This window comes from Achroia grisella, unplaced genomic scaffold (assembly GCF_030625045.1).
Source record: "Achroia grisella isolate CSIRO2021 unplaced genomic scaffold, CSIRO_AGI_Agris_v1 utg642, whole genome shotgun sequence".
Taxonomy (NCBI): Eukaryota; Metazoa; Arthropoda; class Insecta; order Lepidoptera; family Pyralidae; genus Achroia; species Achroia grisella.
The window spans coordinates 2797436-2823575 of record NW_026712979.1 but is presented as its reverse complement, the minus strand read 5'-3'; the positions used below and the strand labels follow the sequence as shown (position 1 = coordinate 2823575).

General features: G+C 33.8%; 1 protein-coding gene and 1 long non-coding RNA gene across 4 annotated transcripts; both read right to left on the bottom strand.

Annotated features, from left to right (window-relative positions):
* Window positions 1-4721: 4721 nt before the first annotated feature.
* Window positions 4722-9012, bottom strand: LOC131849423 (uncharacterized). 2 transcript variants are annotated; one of them, XR_009357798.1, is made up of 4 exons: window positions 8560-9012; window positions 6440-7252; window positions 5822-5996; window positions 4722-5181 (listed from the first exon to the last, which is right to left on the bottom strand). It is a non-coding gene; the product is annotated as an uncharacterized LOC131849423 (long non-coding RNA). The 2 variants fall into 2 exon arrangements; XR_009357797.1 differs by lacking the exon at window positions 8560-9012 and having other exon boundaries at window positions 4725-5181; window positions 6440-7466.
* Window positions 9013-9047: 35 nt separating this feature from the next.
* LOC131849422 (uncharacterized) lies at window positions 9048-23763 on the bottom strand. Of its 2 annotated transcripts, none has more exons than XR_009357796.1 (2): window positions 23546-23763; window positions 9048-9349 (listed from the first exon to the last, which is right to left on the bottom strand). XR_009357796.1 is itself a non-coding variant. In XM_059199499.1 (2 exons), the coding sequence occupies exons 1-2, from the start codon at window positions 23237-23239 to the stop codon at window positions 9147-9149; spliced, it is 333 nt and encodes a 110-aa protein (XP_059055482.1). In that variant the 5' UTR covers window positions 23240-23426; the 3' UTR covers window positions 9048-9146. The 2 variants fall into 2 exon arrangements, 1 of the variants encoding a protein (XP_059055482.1); XM_059199499.1 differs by lacking the exon at window positions 23546-23763 and adding an exon at window positions 23110-23426.
* Between the last annotated feature and the right edge of the window lie 2377 nt (window positions 23764-26140).

Below are 26140 nucleotides of genomic sequence, written 5' to 3'. Positions count from 1 at the left end.
TAAAAATTACTCCAATGCGGTAGATACGCCCCTATTACGGTAATTCCTGCTGAATAGACAATGATTGGCTACCTGGTCTTTATCCTCATCAGTATATCATGCTATACTGATAAACCGCCAGGATGCCATTAGCGTCATATTAAAAAAAATACAATACATATTCCGTCGGCCACAAGGAAATTGGGCTGTTATAAAAATATTTATACATATGCACGAAAAACCATGATCTCCATTTATTCAACAATTGAGTAAAAAAATACGAATGTCACCGTCACGGTACACGAAACAAAAGAAATCTGAAACAAGCTATTTTACTCTATAATAAACCTTAATGCCAGTACTTGTCAAACTATGGGTCGCGAGCGAATATTGAGTGGGCCCTGTACGTTGGTTAAAAATTACTACAAAATTTTTAACCAACGGAATCAACCATACGGAGAGGACAGAGAGAGGAGCCATAGGAGACGGCTATTTCATTTGTGTACAAAAAAATATTTTGAATAAAATCTGACAATTCACGACGAGAGCGGATGAAATTTTTTTTTTATTAAATAGATAGATTTCTTAAGGGCCAGCAACTCACACGTAACACCTCTGGTGTCTCAGGCATCCTAAGGTTATTAGTAACCGTTTACCATCAGATGAGCCGTATGCTTGTTTGCCACCAGCTTACTATTAAGAAATGGAAAGCTAAACGGTGCATGTATCGTCAGTGGCAACCTTCGCATATATCATAAATACTACGAATATCATATCATCACATGATGCCTGTGATACTCCGTATGCATTGTATTTGTGGAGGACTAAAATATCCCACTATATCATGTACTTTCACTACCATGTCTCATTCTTAGTACCGACATATCTCACAAAGCAAGCTGTTTGTTGGCTGAAACTGAATCTGAAATAGAGACAGCGATACTCCGCAGACGACTTTGTATAAAGTCTAATGATAAATACATAGGTACGGTAATGTATTATAAACATAAGGGGAATTCTACTTCTGAAGACAGAGTATATTTGTAGAAGTGGACCCATTATATTTACTCGAAACCAATGAGATATATAAATTTATAATGTTCCAGATATGAGATATAATTTTCCAACAAATTGTAGCGTTATCGCCGCAATTTAGTACATTATATTAGGCATTGAAACTCGTTGCGTACATTAATCTTTACCGATTAATTATATTATTTTCAAAATTAATGAAGTTATAATAGTTATAAATAATGTAGTGGTTTACTATCCTTACTTATAGATCCCATGAGTTTTAAGTCAGAAAAGTTTGTATGGATGTTACATACAAGCATACAAACTCAATTCATATTTTTGATTCTTCGGCGATAGTTACCGATAACAAAGAAAATTATTGCGTAACACGTCGCTTAGTTTGCCTCCGTCGTGTTGGATTAAAAACATAGGTAGGTACACAAAGCAATGCGAGCATGTTATTCTGTCAATAACAAACCAAATTAGTCCTAAACACAGCAGTAGGTTGATGGTAGAGCGTCCGCCAGATTTAATTATAAATATACCTGCCCAACGAAATGCCAGTATTTTTAGTGTCATATACACCATGACGTCCACAGTTAATAATGCCTTTTATCTTTTACCTTCATCAGAGATCTAATCTCTGTTGAACGTATAGCTTTATTACTATACTAGATCTGAGATTAGAGTATATTTATTTTGTCTATTTTTTATTTATGCTGTGTCTTCTCTAGGTATATAATACCTCAATGGTTGCCGACAAGTTGATCTAAGGGCCACAGCTCACTGACGCACGGACAGAATATATTTACGTAATTTCATAGTACTTATATTGCTACAGATCAAATAATATTTCTATGAAATAGTGCTACGTAATATATGTAGCTACGGGACAGAAATAACGTAATATTCCTAAACAATTCACGCAGTGCCATCTATTCCCAAGGTAAGCAGAGCTTGTGTTATGGGTACTAAACAACTGATATAAATACTTAGATATATTTTTGTAAATACATACATAATATACATAGAAAACACGCAGACCGATATAAACAATGATACTCATGAATACAAATGTTTGTACCATGTGAGAAATCGAACCCGCGACCATCGAAAGTTAAGCGTGCTAAACCACTAGACCATCGAGGCTGTCAATTGAATTATTTTTTACATGTTTACGAGGTTGCTCTTCAACTCACCACCATAGGTGGCTTTGAGTGACACAACTATCTTAACCATTTTAGAAATATTGGACCGGGAGCAAATCGGTCACCTTACTTGTTTCTGGCTCGCGGCCTAATAGCGGCATTTCAGCCATTCACATAGAGTTACGCATATAGCACTGTACAGACTCTATCTAATATACGAAGGAGAAAGAGAATTTTTAATAATGTGGACTGATGACTTTATTGCTAGCAATGTTCCATGTCAGGTTGACAAGCGGTTCCCCTGGAAACCAACGTTATAAATTACTGGTGAATTGACCACGATGGGCTAACTGACCTGATCTCATGTTCATCTTGTGATCCTTCACTGTTGCATCTAAAATAAAAGCTACCTATGTTACTCCATATAATGTTAGCCATCTGCGAGTGAACTCTTATTAAAGTCGGTCCAGCCGTTTTAGAGATTAGCTAGAACAAACGGACGAACAAATTTTCTTGATATTCGAGAGTGGGCTTGCTTATCTGTCATTATGCGAATCATCGCTGTAAACTGATGGCTGTGCTTTTATTTATATTGTATTTCTAATAAATTCTGCCGCCTGTTGTACGCGACTGTGTGTACACATAGTAAATCTTTGTTTGTGTGCATGGCGACAATACAATTGATTTTATTTGTGTGAGTGACATACCGCTGTGGACGCTCGAAATCACTTAAATTAAGTTACATTTGGATGTGGCATGTTATACTACAAGTGACGCCACAGGTGGCCGGTTTGTTTATACTACATTAGTAGTTGAAATTCGACCACAAAATTCAAACTTACGTGTGAACATTATTAAGGTTCTATTGTCAAAGACTTTCTATCTATTCTACAATTACAGACACTGTCAGTTGCACAGGTAATAAAGAAAATATTATGTGCGTGTCTATGTGAAATACACGGTAGTGTGTGTAATGTTATTTTTATTGATTTAATGTATTTTTTATGCATAATAAAAAAATGGTAACATTTTGCACTATTTCTCTTCTCTATATGAACTATAATTGTGAGAAATTTCCTATTCCTCTGTCAACACAATTTTCTTATTCTGCTTTTGCTCTCTCCTTCTTTATATAAATAACAATTTTGCTATATTTTATACTACTCCGTTCGTGCGTTTTCGTAAAAAGGAACACAAAGGTTTTGCTTCACGCATATAAATTACTTTATTATATATAAAGTGTTACATTTTTGATCTCTTTAAGTTTAATCCCAACACAAAAAGAAAGTGTGGAATTGAAGGGAAGGAAATTGTGGAATTCTAAATAAATGGACCAATTATATACAGTTTTTTTCTCTAAACGCAGACGTGACCGAAATTTTTTATTTTATAACTATTTCCTTTCTGTAAATAATTGTAACATTTTTGTGTTTTCACAAGTGATTGTTACCATCTTCTTTGGAATAGTTATTTATTATTTTGGTTAATATGTAAATTCCATAGTAAGGAAAGTTAATGAAACATTAGCAAATTATATTTTCATTGACTTCAAGAATAGGGAGTTGCAATTGAAGGATATCTGTTCAAAATAAAAAGAATTGATAAGAAAAGTTACTTTTACTTTTTTCATATATGATTGTACTACATAAACGCTGAATGATGTTAAAGCCAAAGTTTAGGGTGGAATAAATTTCACATCAGTAGTTGGATCAAAATTTGCTTCTTTAAAAAATATATCATAAATGACATTGAAATTAAGGTCACTAAATAAAACAGATATTATAGTTAGATTAATTATAACTTTTATTGATAATTTTAATTTCTTATTTAGTGTAATTACTAAGGTAGGTCATTTTACTATCATTTTACTTTTCTCTCTCTTGTCGACAATTCTCATATCATGTTGTAGATGCTCAATGTATCTAACACATTCTACAAATATTCATAATGTAGAGCTTGCGTAGCGTTTGCTCGTAGACTTAATGAAGACTTGGATTTGTTTGTAGTTTTTTTTAGAATAGAATAGAATAGAATTTTATTTAATTTATTCTCTCAATTTTTTTTAATGTACACAATATAATGACTGCTTGCGTGGAGAAATATTGTTTAGGTAATTTATCGCAACCATTCAACAATATTGGAAGCACAGATGTTTCAATCATACAAAGTATATCATACTTAGATAGTGTGATGGTTTATAGATCAAGAAATGTCCGTGGTAAGAGAAAACGGACAAAAATAGAGTAAAACTACAGAATCGAATGTGTGTGTGAATATGATTGTATTAATATGATAAATATGTTATTATTATTATTCTCTTTCCACTTTATAAGAGGCTTCTGTGTCAATGTCTAAACCTTAAAAGAAACTGATTACTAAGTTTATTTCAAATTACACGAAACTTCAAGTTAATTATTCGCTATTTACTAGCTTAACTTTACTAACTTTATTATTGGAAATTATATTTCTAGAATATTAAATTTTACTAGGATTGTGTTTATTCATCCAAATCTTATTTTTTTTTTGGAGACATTGATATAACTGTACCAATTCACAAAGAAACTCACTTTCACATTTTAAAGGATTTAAATATTGAAATTGGACAGGGTTACTGACGTGGATAAAGATGGTAGGCAAAAACATAATTAGGTACTTAATATATTTATCATAAACACATTAATAATTGAGATACAGAATACAATTATAATAATAACCATGAGATATTAATATAGACATTTTAAATCGTAATTATCTAATAAAAAACACTAATTAAAAAATATTATTCTATTTTAGTAACTATAAAAATGCGTTGCGATCGTTTCACGCAGTGAGAATAAACAAAAAAAACATCGGAAGTCGGTTGTTTTAACGACCAAATGCCGCATCAGTTAATTTCCGTACATTCACGCATCCTTGTAGGAGTCGATGAACTTATCGTGTGCGAAATTGGCGAGCGAGCCTGTGGCGCGCGCTGTCCGCCACCTCTGTACCACGCGACGACTTTTATATTCACTGTACACGATCAGTATCCACTGGTGATCTGAAATAAGATCAAACTGAATTAATGGGTAACTAAAGCAGCGGTGTACTAAAATTAGTCAGCGCACTAATACGTGTAAAAGTGAAATCATGGTTTTTAGTAGGCGTCTATCGACGAGCGTCTCGGGCACAAGGTCGTGCGGCTCGACGCCCACTGCTATAAATACACACAGACATGCAAAAATGCGGTACATAAACATTTATGTGCCCTAATATGTGCGGCTGTTGTACGTATGTTTATTTGATTCATTCCGTGGCATTTCACATGGATAAGACAGCGTTTGCGACTGGAATCGTATTTGAAAATTTCGGGCCCCTTCATCAACAAATCGAGCAAAACTTGTCTGCAAGAAAACTAAACCATAGACATAGTTTTTATCACAACGAGGCTTTTTTACGTAATTAGAATGTCAATACAGCTGTCGGTCGAGAGCAAGCGAGTATGATCACCATAGTCATATGAGGCAAGTGATGCTCTCGATGCCTAACCATTCCGGAGGTCATGGTGTCATCCATAAATGTATGTCTAAAGTGTATTCGGTTCTTTGTCCTTAGAAGGATGAGAAAGGGCAGGGTAGTACATTTGGTGGACTTAACACCAGTTCTTGTTTCTTTTAGTAGCCCAATTGCTAGCTATATACCATGTCAGGTTGACTTCGTAGTCGCAGTCCCCCCTGGATACCATCGTGGTCAATTTCTGGTAAATTCGCCACGATGGGCAAACTTTCTGACTTCAGGCGTATCTTATCATCCTCCACTGGTGCCCCGCCAGCGTAAGCCGTTAGTGCAGGCGAGTGTACCATTCCATTAATATCTCTGAAAAAAAAAACGGAACACAGCTTATAAAACAAATGCAGTCGACTGTACGATGGCTCTGTTAGAGATATGTCGATTTTGTTGCTATGTGTGTATTTGAACATCACATATGTGATGGTTGGCTCACCCGTCATACTTGTGAACGGGTGCTATTTGTAGGGTCTGCTCTGATAACTATGACTTTATTTTGTTACTCAAGTAACTATTTATTTATTTATGTCAACTTTGCTATTTGGAAGTTAGTATTCGTACAAAGGCCTTAAAATGTAATTCTGATCAACATTTAAAGAACTTTCTGATTGAATTTTTCTGATTCATCACCAGAAGAATGATTAATTCTGATGAGTCTGCGGTCTGAATGAGTGGTAGAATAAAAAATATGATTCAAAAGTGCTTGTATTAAGTTTATTTCAATAATAATTATTTCTATTTTAATAACTTACTTAGAGGAAGAGAATAGCTGTGAGAGAGTAGATGCAGTTGTGGTTACTTTCTGTGCCTTTGCTGTAATGTAATTAAATGTAAGTTAATATATTTTTATAACAATAATGCGGTCAAGGTATCGTATTGCTTTTCCCCAAAATTTTGGCCTAAATTCCATTAAATGAAAAATCTTCCCTTTTAGTAAAGATCATTTCTCAATAAATTATACGTTTTTTTTGCTTTCATTTTCAGAGTATTGTTGTATTAGGCCACAAATGTGCTACAGTTAATTTATTTGTTTAACTTCAATGCACATCATACTAAAGGTACCTAGTACAGAAAACCTAGTACAAAATATCAAAATTCCCACTCCCCTAATTTCAAATCCACCAAACCTTTGTTCCCATACTTACAACATTGTCATAAAATCCACTCAAACTTGGGGGCATACCAATCTGTTGTCATTGTCTGCGGTTTACATGATGGTAAGTGGTTACCGTCACCCATGGGCACCTGTAACACTACAGAATTTCATGTGTTCTGTCGGCTGTTAAGGAACTACATCTTACTAATATTATAATGTGGAAATTGTGTGAGCGAATGGATGGATGCATGTTTGTTACTCTTTCATGCAAAAACTACTGTATAAATTATAATGAAAATTTACAATAATATAGCTTATACACCAGAATAACTCATAGGCTATCTATTTCATGCAGGCGAAACCGAAGACACAGCTAGTCTATGATGTTTTCTCTTGATGATTTCAATAGCGTATCGATTCGGAAGTACAGTCTTCCAGGCAAGATTGTGCGTATTTTGTGAATAATATTCTGAAACATTAATTATAAACATTAAATATGAAAACTATATCAGAGTCTAAATTAAATTAAATGTATATTACATAACTCTATCTACACTATATTTTGATGACTACTTTTATTTTTGTCTATGACTCTACCATCATTAAGACTGCCTACGACAGTACAGTCATAGATGAATATTGTTATAAATTATATTAAAAAAGTATTATAAAATTCTATGTCCACTAAAAATAGCACAATATATCAACAAAACCTTTTGTAATTTTATTGATCTTGTGACTTTTGAAATATTCTTATATTATTAATATTTGTATATAGGTTAATAAAAATAGTCATGTATATATCAGTCTATGCTAGTAATTAATAAACGACTTAACAAATTTTAATTAAATTTGACGTAAATATAGATTTGATCACTAGGTCGGTCATAGCCTTTTTATAGGTATACTACCTACTCGCCCCGGCTTCGTCCGGTTGTACATCTATTATATATAACACTCTATCTATTAAAAAACCAGCTACAAAATCCGTTGCGTAGTTTTAAAGATATAAGCATACATAGCGACGAACAGACATTGACAGCGACTTTGTTTTATACTATGTAATGAAGTCGATCGGTTTATAACTAGTTCCAAATACCAGAATGTGGAAATGCTACATTATTTCCTAGAATAAATATTTCATTCTATATGCTGACCTATTTAGTGTACGAGTAATTGTGATACTGAGTTCCATTGAAATTCCGCCAGTGGTTACTATATGAAGTGTACATATAAATACATATGAATTGTTGGAATACTAGAAATTGGGTCTAGTGCACAACTCATTATTACATTTCTATATATACTAGCTGACACGGCAAACGTTATGTTGTCATATAAATTAATATCACTATTAAAAATTAGGCGCTGGTGGTGAAGGGTGAAAGTAAATTATGTATGTATTTTTTTATTGCCACATCAAAAAAAAAAACTGTAATGTAAAAATAAATAAAACATAAATTTTTGAGTGAGTCCCCTTAGGGGTATATAAACAACAACCTATTCTCAGACCTACCGAGTATACACATAAAAATTCATAAAAATCACTGTGTGCCAACTAACACTGACACGAGAAATTTATACCTATATTCCAGATAAGAAATCTACATATACATAAATTAAAATATAAAATTGTACAATATTCATTTAAAACAAGTTCCTTGACTTCTTTTTTATGCTAAAATGAGAAGCAGAATTAAAAATCACTATAACTACTTATATTAAGTTTATTCCTATTCTATATAAACAGTGACATCTATGGAATAAGTAACTTACCCAGCCGGTCCCATCGACACATAGGTTACTTCAACGGTCGGTCCTATCGATACAAAGTATCGACAAATAGCATACTTCCCCGACCGGTCCCATCGAAACAAAGTATCGATACATAGGACACTTCCCCAGCCGGTCGCCGTCGGGACGTCCAAGGTCGTAGGTGAACGGACGGCCGACCGCTTGGCCGACTGGCCATTTTCAGGTAAAGATGTCCTTTGGACACAGGGTTGCTATGTCACTAAACTTGAATAAATCTTGCTATAATAGAAACAGTAAATATTATCTTATCTCTACATATAATAAAATCGTAACAAGGCGAAAACTATTTGTTTGTGATTTAAGATTTCACGTGTAAAAATGTTTGAAGAAATTTCATTTTTATAGAATGACGTTAAAAGTGGGTCAACATATAAGATGTAAGGACAGGTCTATATCATAGAAATGACCACGAAAGAAAATATTTTTTTGTAATCTTACAATCTGCGGTCAGCTATATTTTGTTTGAAAACATTTTTAGATTTACATTTTGTTTCTTGGTTCTGTTATGCATAGTATAATATAGTATTTAGCTTTTTTGTCGAACTATTCTAATGCTGTTGGTCGCAGTTGGCAGTTTTACTGAACGGTAGCGAGTGCAGATGCACTCCAAACCCACGGAAGAGCTTAGAGCGGCCGAAGGCCAACTCCTGCGTGACGGATTCGACTTTACTTCTAGGGTACCGCTGGACATAGGCCTCTCCCAAGTCACGCCACTGGGCACGATCTTTAGCCCTTCTCGTGTAGTTATTCCCTGCAATCCAAAGTGTAGTCGCTTCATTATTATTCATTAATAATACTTATAAACACATAGGCACATCGTATTTTGACATATGCATAATATTGGGTCCTTTACTGCTGATATGAGGTCTCACAAACGTATGAATGCAGTTTCGCTGTGAAAATCCGAATCGAAGCGAACATCCGAGAGGAACTAACGTGATCGATATTCTCTAAAAGATCGTCAAGCTGACGATGGCTAGTGGTAACAAGAGGCTGATCACATACCTCAAGATTGATAATATAATTATCACAGAAGAAAGATTCTTGATGGACTCCCTACAATATACATAGATCCTAAGTATAGGCGGACGTTGTTTTTTTTATACTATGATGGTGGCAAACAAGTGCACTAATAGTAAACGTTTACCGTAGCCTATAGACGCCTGAAATACCAGGGGTATCATGAGCGCGTTACCGACCCTTAAGAAACCTTAATATATCCTTCTCGAAGAACCCCATGCTATAGTCTTCCAAGAAAACCTTCCATTAAGCGAGCGAGCTTCAAAGCGTTCGTGGCCCGGGTCCCCACCAACATGCTGCCCACCTTCATGAAGGAGGACTACTGGCCGAAGGGGGTGGTCTATCGGCGCTACCGTGGCAGATTGCCGTCGTCAGTGCCGTGACTATAGAGACAATTTTATTTACATATTTTATTATTATTTCTTATGTATGTTAGTCTATAAGGTTATTATTATAAATTAATATGGGCCATGTAGCCTGAATTAAATAAATAAATAAATAAATAAATTAAAACCGTACTGCCCGAGTTCACTTAGGTTCCAGCGTGTGGGGATGAATTCCTTGTCGATGGCGAGCGGTGGGATGGTAAAAGGTAGCCTTAGGCCTTGTCTAAGAAGACCCGTGGTATAACTTGCAAACCCCAAAAATTCCATAAAATCTTTGATGATGGAATAAACTTATGTCAACAGTAAACAATTGATTGATATATGTATGATAATATTATAGTATGCTTTCTTACTAATTATAAACATAATATAACGGAAGAGGTACACAGAATTTTTTATTCACTATGTATAAGTCTAGTATACAATATCTGATGTCTATTTATAGATACTATATTTACTAGAAATACACGACGCATACAACTACCCGTTATCTTTTATTTAGGTGGGAATTTCCAGAAACTCTTCCTCATTTGATGTAGGTACGAATACGCAGTACTTACGTTATATAAATAAACTTTTTGAAAATTTATCGCCTTGAAAAAGGAAGTGGTTTTTCAAGTTACATGTATATATATAATATAAGTAATATGCAAGTCGAAAAATGACTAAGGAACTGACGGTCCATCAGAGGGAAGTTACGTGAAAAATCCAAACTCTTATAATTTAAATTTATTATTATTTGTAGTTACAAATAATAATGGTATTTCTATTCAATTTTATTTGTAAATTTCACTTGTGCATAATGAAGGTCTGGGTGGTCTACATGTTTAGACACTGCCTTACTTTAATGGTCGCGGGTTTGATTACTCGAACAGTACAAACATTTGTATATATGAGTTTGACTATGTCTATCGTTACGGGTGTTTTCTATGTATATTATGTATATATATGAGATATACATAATAAATATCCATTGCTGGAAGGTGATTCCACCAAGTGCTTGTACGTAGCAAAAAAATTCTAGAAATTATAAGGAGATATGTCTTATAACATTGGCTATCTGCAAGTGAAAGTCCCGTGAAAATCGGTCCAGCCATTTCAGAGATTAGCACGAACAAACATACAGACAAAACTTTAGAAATTATTTAGTATAAGTTAAATAACTTACTGAAAGAATAATTTCATGCGTACAGAGGCGCGCGTCACAACTAGTATTTAAACAAATATTCTAGACCCCTAGAAATTCTATTGTATAAATAGATAGCTTTCAATATTAACTAAATATAGATTAACAATCCTAATTAGCGTAATTAGTTATTTAAAATAAATATTTGCTTTAACAAATATTTTGTGTTTCTATTAGGTCTATTCTGGTTTCTATTCGCCATTGTAAGCCAACGATTTCTAACGTTTACAACGACCTAGAGGTTGTTGCTATGTCGCGGAATGTGATCCCTCAGGCTTGAAGGTCGCCATTAAGTTTATAGGGCTGCCATTTTATACTCATTATTATTATTTAGTAGATTAATAAATAGAAATAATAGTTATTGTATATATAATAATTATTATTTCTATTTCCTTTGACAAAATTACAATAGCATATGCTGGTGGTCGCTCTATTTTACTTAATTTTAATTTAAAAATGGATATGTATTTTTGTAAACATGTACAAGCTTATTTAAAAAGAATAAGTGCTGAGTTTCTTGTTATTTCTTAGCTCGAAAGCACTCTCAACTGATAGTAGATTTGATATATTATAAGAGTTTATAATAGGTCTACACGATAAAGATATTTTGATTTAATTCTTTTGCTCATAAAATTGTATACAAGTAGGACTTAGTGCCTGATGGCATTCTCTACCAGTCAACCGTCGCGTTGAGCAAATAAAATAAGGCATAATAATTCTTCTGGATTTGATTTTTCTTTATTTCGAAAAGTTTAAAACTAGAGTAATCTAACATTATATTTGATGATGTTAGCCTTTTTGCGTGAATAACTACATGTATAACTGGCTGTTTCCCGCACTTTGTTGGCGTGGAATATAACTATTTTTTTATTAAAATAAATGAGATTAAACTAGCATAAGTAACTCCTTATAATACTAGCTATCTGAAATAGACTTCAAAATCGGTCTAGCCGTTTCAGAGGTTAAGAACAATCAGACTGACATAGAGACAAAATTTATTTGTTTAAAAATATTTCAATTTCATTAACTTATATCTGTTAAATTAAAATAAGACACTTCAATTATATTTATTTCCATAGATGTATATACAAATTAGATTAGACAGAACTTTATTTTGCAACTAGTGATCGGCCCTGGGTTTGGTCTGGTATTAGTTGTAGGTCTAGGACTAGAGAATACAGATAATCTGTACATCTATAATGGAGGATTCATTGCCCGAAGTAGTATCTTCGCTATAAGTTATTACAAACAAAATTTTAATTTTTTTTTAACTATTTTTACGATTGATATCAATCTTTACCTAGATACCTGGAGCCATATTTGTGCTATACAAAATATTTATGTATAATTTTTTTTATTTACAAATAAATATCTCAGAATTGATAAGGTGTGTGTAATAATAGTAGTGGGTTGCTAAACGGCTTTGTTTTTGTTCTGTCTACGGCCATTTGTATATATTTACTTGTTGTCGAGACCTCTGTAGGTCGCACCAAGGTTGTGACGGCGCTGAAATAACGGGAATTATATATTGTAGGATTTGCTCTACAATATTGACTAATAAAGTACAGAATAATGTAGAAAATAACATATAGTCCGCCAATTTATAGTATGGCTATTATTTACCAGATATTTATACACTGTATGTACTTTTATCTCTACTAATATTATAATAAAGTTTGTAAGTGTGTGAGGTCTTTTTTTTAATGGATGATAATGGAATGGAGCACCCGCTTGCGCTAACGGTATACGCTGGCGGGGCGTCAGTGGAGGATGATAGGATGAGCATGAGGTAAGGTCCAATTCGAATTCCAAGAACTTATCACGATGATTTCCAGGAGGAACCGCGTGGAGGTGAACCTGACATGGTACATTGTTAGCAATGGGATTATTAGTCCACATAACTATAACAATCCCTTTTGTAGTTTGTGAGCTTGTAAGGCTGTGTGGCTCTAGATCTATTGAACCGATTTTGAAGGTTTATATAATCTCGCTATGACAAATAGGAGCAGGGCTGCAATGCAAATGTAGCAAAAATGGGAAAGTCTGACGCAGACGAAGTTGCATGTGTCAACTAGTATTATTATACGGCAGTGGCGACTTTGTAACTTTTACTTTGACTAGTGACTTTGTAAGATCGCCATCTGTTGATGGTAAATGGAATGACAGCAATAATACTATTCATTAAAAAAACAAATACTTATATTTGTGACATTTGTTTAGAAATATAATGACGGTCTGACGGCCTCGGTAGTTTAGTAGTTTAGCACACCGCCTTCCGATTGTCGTGGGTTCGATTAGTATAATTGTTTGTATTGGTATGTATAAAATGTTCGTATTTACCAAATAAAATATCTATGTATTTTAGTTTTGAGTTGTCTAGTGCCCATAATATAAAGTTCTAATTAGCTTAACTTGGGTCTAGATGGCGCTGTGTGAATTGTCCTGAGATTATTATTACTATTAATTTTATCATATGTACAACCCTATGAAGAGACGAAATCGCCGCCCGCCTCACGAATCTGTCTTTACAGAAATTCGAAACAGTGCGTAGCAACAGCTCTACGTATTATTTTATTTTCTAGTAATTTTAAAAGAGGAGATTTACATAAGGTCCTCATTATCAATTAGAGAATTTATTTCAGAATGTATGTATAATATACGATCCGTAGTAATGTTATAAATTCCAAACTGTGTTACTGGCAGCATATCACGGTATATATTGACTGCCTCGGTGGTCTAGCGGTTTCGCACACCGCTTTATTTACGATGGTCACGGGTTAGATTCCTCGCACGGTGCAAACATTTGTATTCATGAGTATGACTGTTAGTCAGGCGTTTTCTATGTATATTATGTATGTATCTACAACAAAAAAAGTATGTAAGTATTTATATCTGTTGTCTGATATCCATACCACAAGCTCTGCTTACCGTGGGATTAGATAGCGCTGTGTAAATTGTCCAGAGTTAAACAAAAATATTCACTGTTTTTTTTAATATTTGCATTATTTTGATGCCGCTTTTTATTTGACTTTTGACTCTTGGGAAATATACATACACACGTTAATTGTTCCTGCTTTTACTGAATAGATATATAGAGATCCGCTCCAGTCACAGTATCTGTCCGTTTATATGTATTGGCTATGTGGGGGTTTAGGCCCACAGTTCTGTGATATTACAGTATTCTTTATTGCACAGATAATACAATGCAAAGGTGGATTTATCCCTTAAAGAGATCTCTTCTAGTCAACCTAAAGCAGTAGCATAGGTGGTACTGAGTGGGTATATTATATAGTATTGATAGTTATTGATTGATTGATGATGGGTTTTGTTAAATAAAACCGCCTTGGTTGAATGCTACTCGAACACTTATTTTATTGCTAAAAGAAATGTAATGAGGTGTAATGCATTATGAGGTGAAATTGCATGTGTCGGCAATTGGGTATTGCACCGTAAGCAGGCATATGCGGTTGCTCGTCGAGGCTATTCACGACGAAAAGGCTTAACTTATAGTAACGAAACTTGAGGTGAATATAGATTGTTTCTAGGGATGTAAGTCATCTGTTATAACTAAAAAATACTGATAAAGTCGACGATGACAGTTAATATTTTTATATACGATCTCCATTATATAAATCTCTGTTCTTATAGGCTTCTGTCTAGAAGGTTATAGCTGCAATAGGTAGTGAGTAATTATTTGATTAATATTACAAGTATGAAAGTTGCTCTGTTGATTTACTTGTTTTTTGTTACCTCTTGATGCTCTAACGGTTCAACTAATATTTAATTTTGACATTTATCATTTGATATAAAGATGGAGATAGTTTTTGTCTTTATCTATTCATTTTTTGTCTCAATCAGTCAATATATACCCGGATATATTGATGCTATACGGAGGAAGGTGCGGTTGAATAAAAAGTAATCATTATTAATATTATAAATGCGAAAGTAACTCTATCTGTCTGTCTCGCTTTCACGTCAAAACTACAAAACCTATTTAAATGAAATTTGGTAAACAAATAGTTTAGACATTGAGAGAGGACATAGGTTAATTTTTAATGTAAAAAAAGTGTTGTAAAGGGTTGAAATGGGAGATGAAAATTTGTATGAAAGTATCGTCATTTTTAAATGTACAAGCTTGAAATTTGTTTGTTTAGACTATTGATTAAATATAAATAAATATATCAAGGTCACTATAAAACGCGTACGAAGTCGCAGGCACATCTAGTAATATTATAATTCTATTCAACAATTATAATAATATCAATGTTTACCAATCCTAGTATTATAAACACACTCGACGCTGACAATCTACATGTCATCAATTATGACCCTGAAATCTCTATACTTAAAAGAAATGATTTACAACTTGATATTACAGTAGGAACTTCGCTACTGTAATATCAAGTGTCTTACATCTTAATTAATCCTTAAAAAAATCGCATCTTAAGTTCTAAATTGATCGATCTGTGTGTGATGGCCTCGGTGATCCAGCATACTGCCTTACTTCCGATGGTCGCGGGTTCGATTCCTTGCACGGCACAAATATTTGTATTTATGAGTATGATTCTTTGTATCGGTCTGGGTGTTTTTTAAAGTATTATATATGTGTATTTCCGAAAAAAATATATCTATGTATTTGAATTAGGTATCTACTACATACAAGCTTTAACTACCTTAACTTGGATCTTGATAGCGCTGTGTGAATTATCCTGAGATTATTATTATTCCTAACTTCCAAAAAAATCTCATCTCTTATTATTATTATTAGTATCAATTAGGTAGTCAGTGATTGTGAATAATCACATTTTTAACCTTGTTATTCTAAACTACATTACAATAAAACCGAAATATTCGTAGACATTCTTTGTCCTATAAAATAGAGTTGCGTTGGCAACTAAATTAATATGAACTTAGAATATAGTCAATAAGCCGCCCCGAACGTCCTATAAATTGGTAAACTAGCGATATTATTATCACAACGTTCCTAAATAAATTTTAATCTTGTCACTTGTTATTTGTACTAGACTCGACCTCTACCGAGCAAGGGCATTGAGGAAGGTCGGCCCTCCCCAGTCTGAGGGTGTCCTCCCGATGTGCCTCCGTTTGAGGGTGACGAACTGCGCAAAGGGAATTTTTCTATTATTTCTAACCTCGAGACGCCCTTAAAACAAGTTCTGTGAATCCATACAGTGGTTTGACGATAAAACGCGCCATCTTGATTTAATTATATTATTTTTTTGCAGCGGCCAAGTCAAGTGGAGTCGATAGCGGCGCGCTCTCTCCATTAACGTATGCATGCTTTTATTTATACGTTGGTGCTCGAACTGTCTTTTAAAAGTAAATTATACTAATATATTACCTACTATAACTCGCGCAGCTACATCACACTTACTTGACCTTTATCATTTTTCGCCCAATTTACACAATATCTTATTAAATTATATGTATGTGTTATTTTGATGCAAGCTGTATCACTGTAAAGTTTCATCTGAATCCGATCAGTAATTTTTGTGTGAAAGAGCGTTTATAATATTAATAAGATAGTAAGACTAGCGACTTGCCCGGTCTTCACACGGGTACAAATAATGTAGGAATCTCTAATCTGTAGATAATGTAGTTTTGTGTTAATTCGCCTAAATATTTTCTGAATATGTAGGTATATAAGATTTATACCATATAGGTAGATTAGCTCTACCTATATGGTATAAATATAATGATTAGCGCTGTTTAAATTAAAAGAAATAGCTGTCACGTTAGTTCCCCGTACAAACCCCATCGCGTTTCGGTTAGCATTCACTTGGACGTTTTTATTTTTGCTCGGCTTCTAAGAGCTGTAGCATGATGTTTAATAGCTTATAAATTTCCTCAATATTTTGGGATCAAATATATGAAAGTTTTTAAAATCTAGTATTGCCGCATTTAAATGAAATCTTAAGTTTTATATATAGCTAACATCGTCCGCGTGGAATTGACCCTTTTTATTATTGCTAACTTATGCTATTTTTATTTCAATATATAGATCCTAAAATAAAAGTATCCTAAATTACTTTTTATAACATTAACCAGTTAGCTATTCGCAGTTGCGAAGGAAAGTCTTGTCAAAACCGGTCCAGACGTTTCAGAGATTAGTAAGAATGAACAGACAGTCAAAAATTTAATTAATACTTTTTTTTAAGTATTTACCTAGGTAAATATATTCATAGTATAGGTTGACAAATGCATTCAACGAATAGCTGTTAATTTAAAATTACAAACAGACGTTTCAATGTTATTTATTTACTAGCTGTGCTTGCGGTTTTACCCGCATGAAATTTATAACCTATATGTTATTCTGATGTATATGCTATATTACTGTAAACTTTCGTCAAAATCCGTTCAGTAGTTCTTGCGTAAAAGAGTAACAAACATCCATCTATACTTTCGCGTTTATAATACTAATAAGATATAGATTGATTTGTATGACATAAGTAGAGTATCTACTGATATACGAGTATGACGGATGATGGAGTGGTGTATCGAATTTATAATTTACAAATCATAGTCGTTATTTTGCGGATATTTTGTGTAGACAACGTATCTTTATAGCAGTTGGTAGCCGTTGTGCCATAAGATTAGTTTTGGTTCGTTTAATAAAGTAATATGAATCCGTTAAATTAGAACTTCGAAAAGACCGTTACAGTATTTTGGCAAATTTTGAGAAATTGGTATACTTATTATTCACTTAAATTTAAGGTTCAATACCCGACTGGTATTTTTTTAATATCTAATATTATAAATGCGAAAACTTGTGAGAAAGGAAGTATAGATGTATGGATAGATGTTTCTTACTTTCTCATGCAAAAAGTACTGAATAGATTTTGATGAAACTTTACGGTAATTTATACATCAGAATAACATTGAGATTATAAATTTCATGCAGATGAAATCGTGGTAACAGATAATTATTATTAAATCTCAATAACATAGGATAGTACCTATGTGGTTTGAATAAAACTCATTTCTGACTACGATGTGAAAATAGAGTTTAACAAGTTTGAGACCTTATCAAAGATTTGATATATGCCAGATTAATTTCATGTGTTTTTTATTCAAAGTTTGATCGATCGGAATGCTTTGATAACATAAATTTGTGAAAACCTCTTAAGTATATAGGTACGTTTCAATTGAGATTTCTTATATGTATTTAATTGTGAATATAATTAATTTAGAATAATTTTATTTAAATTTATGTTTATGATATACGAATATATTTATATTGCGTTCTTGTAAGAAGTCCTATCTACGTCTACCCCTGCCTACCTATATCAACCGCCCAGCAGCTTGCTCTGTAAGCTGTGTTTCTACTGGAAATAAATACTTATAATATTTTTTTTACAAAACATATTTTTTTTGGCATGGACCACACTAATTACTTTATCTATCAATAGATAACATGTTCTCAGAGCTACCGAGTACCTATAGATATAAAATGTCATCAAAATCGTTTAAGCTACTTCGGAGATCTACTTAAAGCAACTAAAACTGTAACACGAGAATTTTATATAGAAAATTACAGTACAAAAATGTTGTCATATGAAACTGTACTCATAAGTATGTTGGTATCGTAATGGATGTTTTAAGTACGTGCTTGGGTATATACCTAAATTTACTATAAGTGAGGTGAAATGTCTATCAGTTGTTTGTACAAACAGTAGGTTACAAGCGCTACTTTGTCTGAAACTAGATGGCGCCAAGATAAAGCTATGTCTATTTATTTTATTTATTACGAATGAATCATTGAAACTCGAACCATATTCTAAAAACTCACAAAGTATTTCGGCTTTCGTGAGTGAAATCGTGGTCATCGTGTTTTGTTAGTTTGCTAATTATAATAGTACCTACTTTTTAAAAATAGTTATTCTATAATCTTTATAAAAAAACATATTATTCCACAATTCTTGAATTAGCTTAAAACGCGAATAATTATCGGCGGTTTTTGAAGTGAAATTGGTTATTATCTTTTTTCATTGTGAATTGATTGACGAACAGTAAAATCTAAATATTTTATTTATTTACTTCGATAACATGACTACCAAGTATATTTTGTGTAAAACAAATATATGGAAATAAAACTGAATTTAATTAAAGAAAGAGAATTTAAAATAAGCTACTAACTAATTTATTAGTATCAGTTTTTTTAATTCATTATTATTTAATTTTATATAATTATTGGCTATATAAATATAAATAATAATGTATCTATTAGATATTTAAATTAATAATATAATATGTTATATTTTATAATTAATAATTGTTGGTGGCAGCTTGATTCTTTCTTTTCTTATATAAACTTTATATCTTTGATATCTGTATGTTTATATGTCACTTTTGACTAACTGTTGTTACTTTTCTCTTTGCTGTGATCCCTTTTGAGAAAAATACACATTTTTTACAATTATTTCATTTTTAATAAAATAGCAGTTGCGTTCCCGCTCCAGTCATAATAATATTATAAATGTAAATATTATTCATTTATTTACTATAATTTATTTATTATTATTTAATAATTTATTAGTATGTATAGTGTCGTGTTCAGGCAACGAAATAATTAAAATCGGTCGCATTATTAAGATTAAAAAGGTATGCGTTAGGTTTTCATGACATTTAAGGAGACGAAACGCTGATTCTAATTTATTACTCAAATATAACCTCTATGTTCATTGAACAATATTTTGAAATAAAAAAAAAGTTAAATACATATCTTCACGAGAAAATAATTAAGACTTCCTGCCGAGGTTTTCTCATGAGACTACAGTATGGGGTTTTTCAAGAAGGGTATATTAAGGTTTCTTAAGGGTCGGCAACGCGCACGTGACACCCCTGGTGCTTCAGGCGTCCATAGGCTACGGTAACCATTTACCATCAGATGGGCCGTATGCTTGTTTGCCACCATAGTAGTATAAAAAAAAATATATAAAAATACAGTTGTATTTTGAAGTTATTTTTTTTAGTTGATTCAAAAACTGTCTAAAAAACAATGGTAATAATAAGTATAGGGTACTTATTATTCTAATTTGTGTTTACGTAGCCGACGGACACAGTCGGTTAGGTTATAATTTACAAAATTTGGTCAAGGGCGAGTAGAATTCACGCCCTGAAGGGTTCTGTGCTGTAACAACATTAGAAAAAAAACTAATATTATAAAACTAAGTAGGTTTTGGTCTACTATATTAGATTTTTAGTTTTATAATATTTGCTAGTTATAGATTGTTAGTATTATCTGCCAATTAACATTTATGAAGATATGTTAAAGTGGTGTTGTACACAAGATTTTCTAGGTGTGAGATAATTTTATTTCTTAAAATAATATTTATAAATATTGACTTAAATGAAAATTGTTGTACACAAATAGAAAAATATAAATTGAAAACTGAGTAGTTATTCTGATAAATAAAAATTGTTGTATGTATAATTATATATTAAAAATTGAGAATGAACAAAATGGATCAAATAATAGAAAAAGAAATAAGTTATATGATATTCTAAAATTACAAATATTTTTGCTGTGTTTATTTTTTTATAAACATAAAACATCGAATTAATTACTCCCTTGGAGACAGTAAAATGTCTTTCTATTTACTACCACTTTTTTTCTACTCCATTTTTAACCCCCGATGCAAAAAGATGTTATAAGTTTGACGTGTCTATGTGTCTGTCTGTTGCATCGTAGTTCCTAAACTAATGGACCATTTATGATGCGGGTTTTTGTTTGAAAGATGACGTGATCGCGAAGGTTCTTAACTACAATTAATTACTTTTTTTAGTCGGCAGTTATTTAAAATTAAAATTTTTGGTTTTATTTTTTTAATAAATATTAAATGATTGAATCCGTAAAGCACAGCTTACTTTATGTAAATACGGCAAGATAATACAATTATTTTAAATAATATTTCCCCCAAAAGATATTTAAGTAAATTTAAGAATCCTTTTGCGTCTTTGTAAGCCCACAAAAGCTTATTATATTATTTAAACAGGCGTTGAACACTCTCCATCTTTTCTAGAAATTCATGAAATAGCTATATAATTGAATACATCTTATACCATAATCTGAAACAAGCTGTGTGTATATATTAAATAATAAAAAGAATCTGTCAAATATTTTTTTTTATATTTCATTGTTTCGTATTTTTTTTTCTAAAATAAGTAACGACAATAAGTAAAGATAGAATATGCATAAGTTACCAATAGACAAAGAGTCAGTTTGTAAAAACGGTATATAAACTGATGTTCCCGTAATATTGAATATTTTTATTTTCTACTAGCTGTACCCGCGACTTCGTCCGCGTGGAGTTTAACTTTATTTTTATGAAACGAAAGTAGCCTAAGTTACTCTAAAACGGTCCAGCCATTTCAGAGATTAGCCGGAACAAACAGACAGACAGATAGACAGACAAAAATTGTGAAAAATGTTATTCTGGTGTATGTACTGTATTTATATTCATATGCATGTAGTAAAAAACGGTTATTTCAATATTACAAACAGACACTCCAATTTTATTTATATGTATAGATGAACAACAATTAAAATATTTTATATGTATGAATTTATGTCTGTATTAATTAATTATAATTAAATTCTGCTTATAATTGTTAACAAACAAAGTAATTAACGGGACAAATCAAATGAACTATTAGTGTAACCGTAATCTCTAGTTTAGAAGTTATGTCGGACCTCTTCCATCTTCTTTACATTTAAAATGTTCTTTAAATGTGCAGAAAATTTCTATTTACTCGGATAAAAAATTGTTAAATAATATATTACAAGTTTTGAAGACTCATAATGATTACCAGCCAAATAAAGGCAATTGAGTAGCGATAAGAAAACCTATTCCGATACAACAAGAGGCCATTTTAATCTCTGTGGTCGATGCCTAAACCCAAAGGGATAAAGTCATAACTTTATTTTTATAACATAGGTAAAATGCGAGGAGTAAACGTAATTTTGTACGCATATATAGTAGACCAAAATATTAAAAAGCTTAAAACATCACCACAAAATCTGTTAGGACCATAACAAAAGAAAGTATCGACATTCTTTTGTTTTGAAGACGAATTCGCAATAAAAAAAGCTGACAGTCAATCTGGAGCAATGCCCTTCACATGATTTGAAGGAGTTTACTTCACAGAGAAAGTGAATATCGGTCGAAAGTGGACGAAGGACAGGGCATTTCATGAATATAAAAGACACGTCTTGCATTTTTTACGAGATTTCCACAGTACAGTAAAATTTACTCAAAGGTAGGAGATATTCAGCGTATAATATAGAATTTTATTATACATCTAATTAAGCCGTAGATACGTTATTTGCGAAGTGAAACAAAGAAAGGCAGTTGGGTTACCCAGTTTCACTTCGCAAATTGAGAGATTATGAGTCACTTTGAAAGGCTCACTCTGTTTAAGTGATTCATTATATTAGGAAAAAGATATAGGTAGACAAAGTAATTCTTATTACCAACGCTACTCGATTTCGCTTCACTTCAATTTAAAATCTAACACGAACATTCTTTACCTTCACTTCGACAATTAGACGCATTCCTGTGACTCATCCACCTGAGACTTGTGTTTTTATTGGGTGTTTGCATTATATATCTCAACAAAGATATATTTTCACTTAATTACGAGGTAAAAGCCTCTTTATTGCAGTGGTATAAAGGCCATACTGCAGTTTTAAAAGCCTGTTTTTAAAATTATCAATACCGAGTGGTTTCTTACTAGAAAGTGAGGCAATAACATTTCAAAATCACCTTGGTAATGTAACGACGAAGGAACGCAGCAGTGGTAACCATCTACGTGACGTCACAAAAATTCGCTTAATAAAAGGAAAACACAATTGTAATGCGAAATAAATAAGGTACATAATTCTATATGAACTGGTCGTACTTGAATCATTGTCTTGATGCCAGTCGAAAATACCTAGAAATGAGACGACATCGGCGCATTTTTTACGCCGGTTTCGTTTATAGTTATTAACGGGCTTTTTGTGTTGATTCGCCTGAAAATCGCCCGTCATAATGCCCAGACTAATTTATAGGCTCATAAGAATCGCACAGGAAACAGCACCGGCAGACGGCTAATGTCGAAAAATATACGAAAACCAGTTTGAGCTGCTTTTGTTCAGTGATTCGGTGGGGAGTTCGATGACCAATGCAAATGTGATGTGGGCAGTTGTGCGTGTGTGCGGATTTATGTGCGAGGGTGTGGTGACAAGGGAGGGGGTGAGGTTGCAGGCTGCAGCGGTCGTCAACCGCCGCCGTGATTACCGCGTGACTCACGCGACTCTTTGTCTCCACGCCCACGGCCCGCTATCTCTACGTACCTTCTGACACCCTGGTGAGTCCCGCGCCTGGAGCTCGCCTCGACGCCGCCACGTGCTCGCACAAAACCACGTGTCATGCCGTCCTATCCCGTCAGCACTCTGTAGTCTTGGTAATCACGTCGTAAACCGCCGACACGGTAAGTGTACTCCAACAAGCGCCTGGAACCATCAACACCAGAGCACCTGATGAAGTACAATGGGCGTGCGGCGGTTCGAGCGGTGGCTGCTGCAGTGTTGGTCGGATATCGGAGGAGGCACCGCGCGCTACTTCAGGTACCTGACTCGGTGAGGACAGCCCTGGCGCCGGAGTAGCGCGCGGCGCCACCACCTGCTCCTATTTATAGCGCGTGCCGCCGAACACTGAGGCGTACGTCTCCGTGGACGATCGGAGCTCGACTGCACCTCGAAGCTGTGGCCGCGTCCCCCGCGCGTCGCCAGACGTCAGCTGACCGCGGCTGCACCGGCCCTGACATTGGCGCGCCCGCCGCCGCGCGGGGGGCGAGGTCGCTGACCCCGCCCGCGGAAGCCTCCTCGCGAATATGACGCCCCCGCCGCGGCGGTAGCGTCGTCCCGCACCGCGGCGCCGTACGCCCCAAGTCCCGTCGTGAGCCAGCTAACCACTCGTCTAACTGTGACATTCACTAAGCTCATTCTGTATTTTCGTCAGTTTATTCTCGATTCGAAGACCCCACTGGTCTAGAACACATTTTACTATATGATGGTGTGACCATCACATAGTAAAGTGTTAAGGACACAATACACATATATTTATGTAATTATAATGAGAAATAATCTTACAGCCCATCTTGTGGTAAGCGGCAACCGGTACCTATATACATGAACAGACATCACATTACTATGACAGCCATAATACCACTCTTGCTTTACATTCCGGAGGGTTAAGATTTCATCCCTTTTATCCTGTAAATCCACTGTATTATATCACTTGTCAACCGAAACATAGAGACAACTTTTTCAAAGTTCACCTCGATGAAATTCTTGGTTCTATTCTAAGTTACAATAAAAAAAAAAGTATATCTCACTTATCTAGTACCTATAGTACAAACTGCTTACTTTAAGATTGGATAGCGCTGCGTGAATTTTCCAGTACTAATAGTTTTATTTAGTTCTCAAGGAGCGCCTATATCAAGTGATGGTAGAGTCAACTCATCAACTCACAGCGCCCTTGTATTTTATAGACAAACTGACTTTATATCGCAGGGATGCTCACTTAAATTCGGATAACAAGTATCCTATTTGTTAATCTGAAATATATATAACACTAGTTTATCCGCGCTACGCACGCACTTTATCTGCATAATATATTTTTAAATTGTATGTTTTCTGATGTATAAGTTATATTAAGGTTTTGTGTTAAAGAGTGACAAACATCCATCCATATTCACAAATTTTCGCGTTTATTAATATATTATAAACGCGAAAAATAGGACGAAAGTTTGTGCGGTGCTTTCACGCTAAAAATACTAGATGCATTTGAATGAAATTTGGTAAATAGATAGATCATATTTTAGATTGACATATTGGTTACTTACTAACTTGTTTATACATGACAATAACACATAGGATATCAATTTTATACGTGTGAATCCGCAGGCACATCTAGTTATAGTATGAATCACTTTCAGATGCATGTTAGTACTTGCATTGAAGTTATCTAAATCCGGCGCAGAAAACGACGTACAGTGACATCGAGGCGTAGGTCAACAGCAACTGTATAATAAGCAATCTCATTATCACTTATGACTCGCAATACGAATGACTTCACGATACTCTAGACCAATCAGTGGCGAGTAGTTGCAAATTTGCCATTACCTATGTCATTCATTAACAAAACTCGCTGTTCTAAATTAGGACGTGAAACTATTGTTTCCGGAGGTGCGTAAATATTTTTAGGCACCTCTGAATCTTACTAATGTTAGAAACGCGAAAGTTCATGAGAATAGATAGATAGATGAATGTTTGTTACTCTTTCACGCAAAAACTAATTAACTTATTTTGATGAAATTTTATTTACTAGCTGGCCCGGCAAACGTTGTTTGCCTTAAAAAAAAAAAATTAGGGGTAGACTACCCCTAACATTTAGGGGGATGAAAAATATGTTGGCCGATTCTCAGACCTACTCAATACGCTCACAAAATTTCAGAAGAATCGGTCAAGCCATTTCGGAGGAGTATGGGAACGAAAACTGTGACACGAGAATTTTATATACAAGATAGTCGCTCATACATTAGAGTAACTTAAGAATGTGGATAAGAATAAGGGCAGAGGAAGGCCGAAAAAGAGAAGGATGGACTGTGTGAAAGATGATACGGTAAGAAAGAGAGTAACTAACGAGATGTGTGCGAACTGGAATGAATGGAAGGGAAAAACAAATTACGCCGACCACAAATAAATGGGATAAAGAAGAAGCAGATGATCATACATTAGCGTAATACATAATCTATAAATTTCAGGCAGGTAAAACCGTAGGGACAGCTAGAGATAGTTTAAAACTCAAAAATGCGACAGGAGAGTCATCTATAGGATCCCTTCTACAGAGCATAGTATTAAATGGATTTTGTGTCTCTATTATCA

Bases quoted from the DNA above. Each gene is read 5' to 3' on its own strand.
- LOC131849422 (XM_059199499.1), bottom strand. From the start codon at position 23,239: ATGACGGGCGATTTTCAGGCGAATCAACACAAAAAGCCCGTTAATAAC. The intron at 9,350-23,109 runs GTACGACCAGTT...TTTGGATTGCAG, and splicing joins GCATCAAGACAATGATTCAA to GGAATAACTACACGAGAAGG.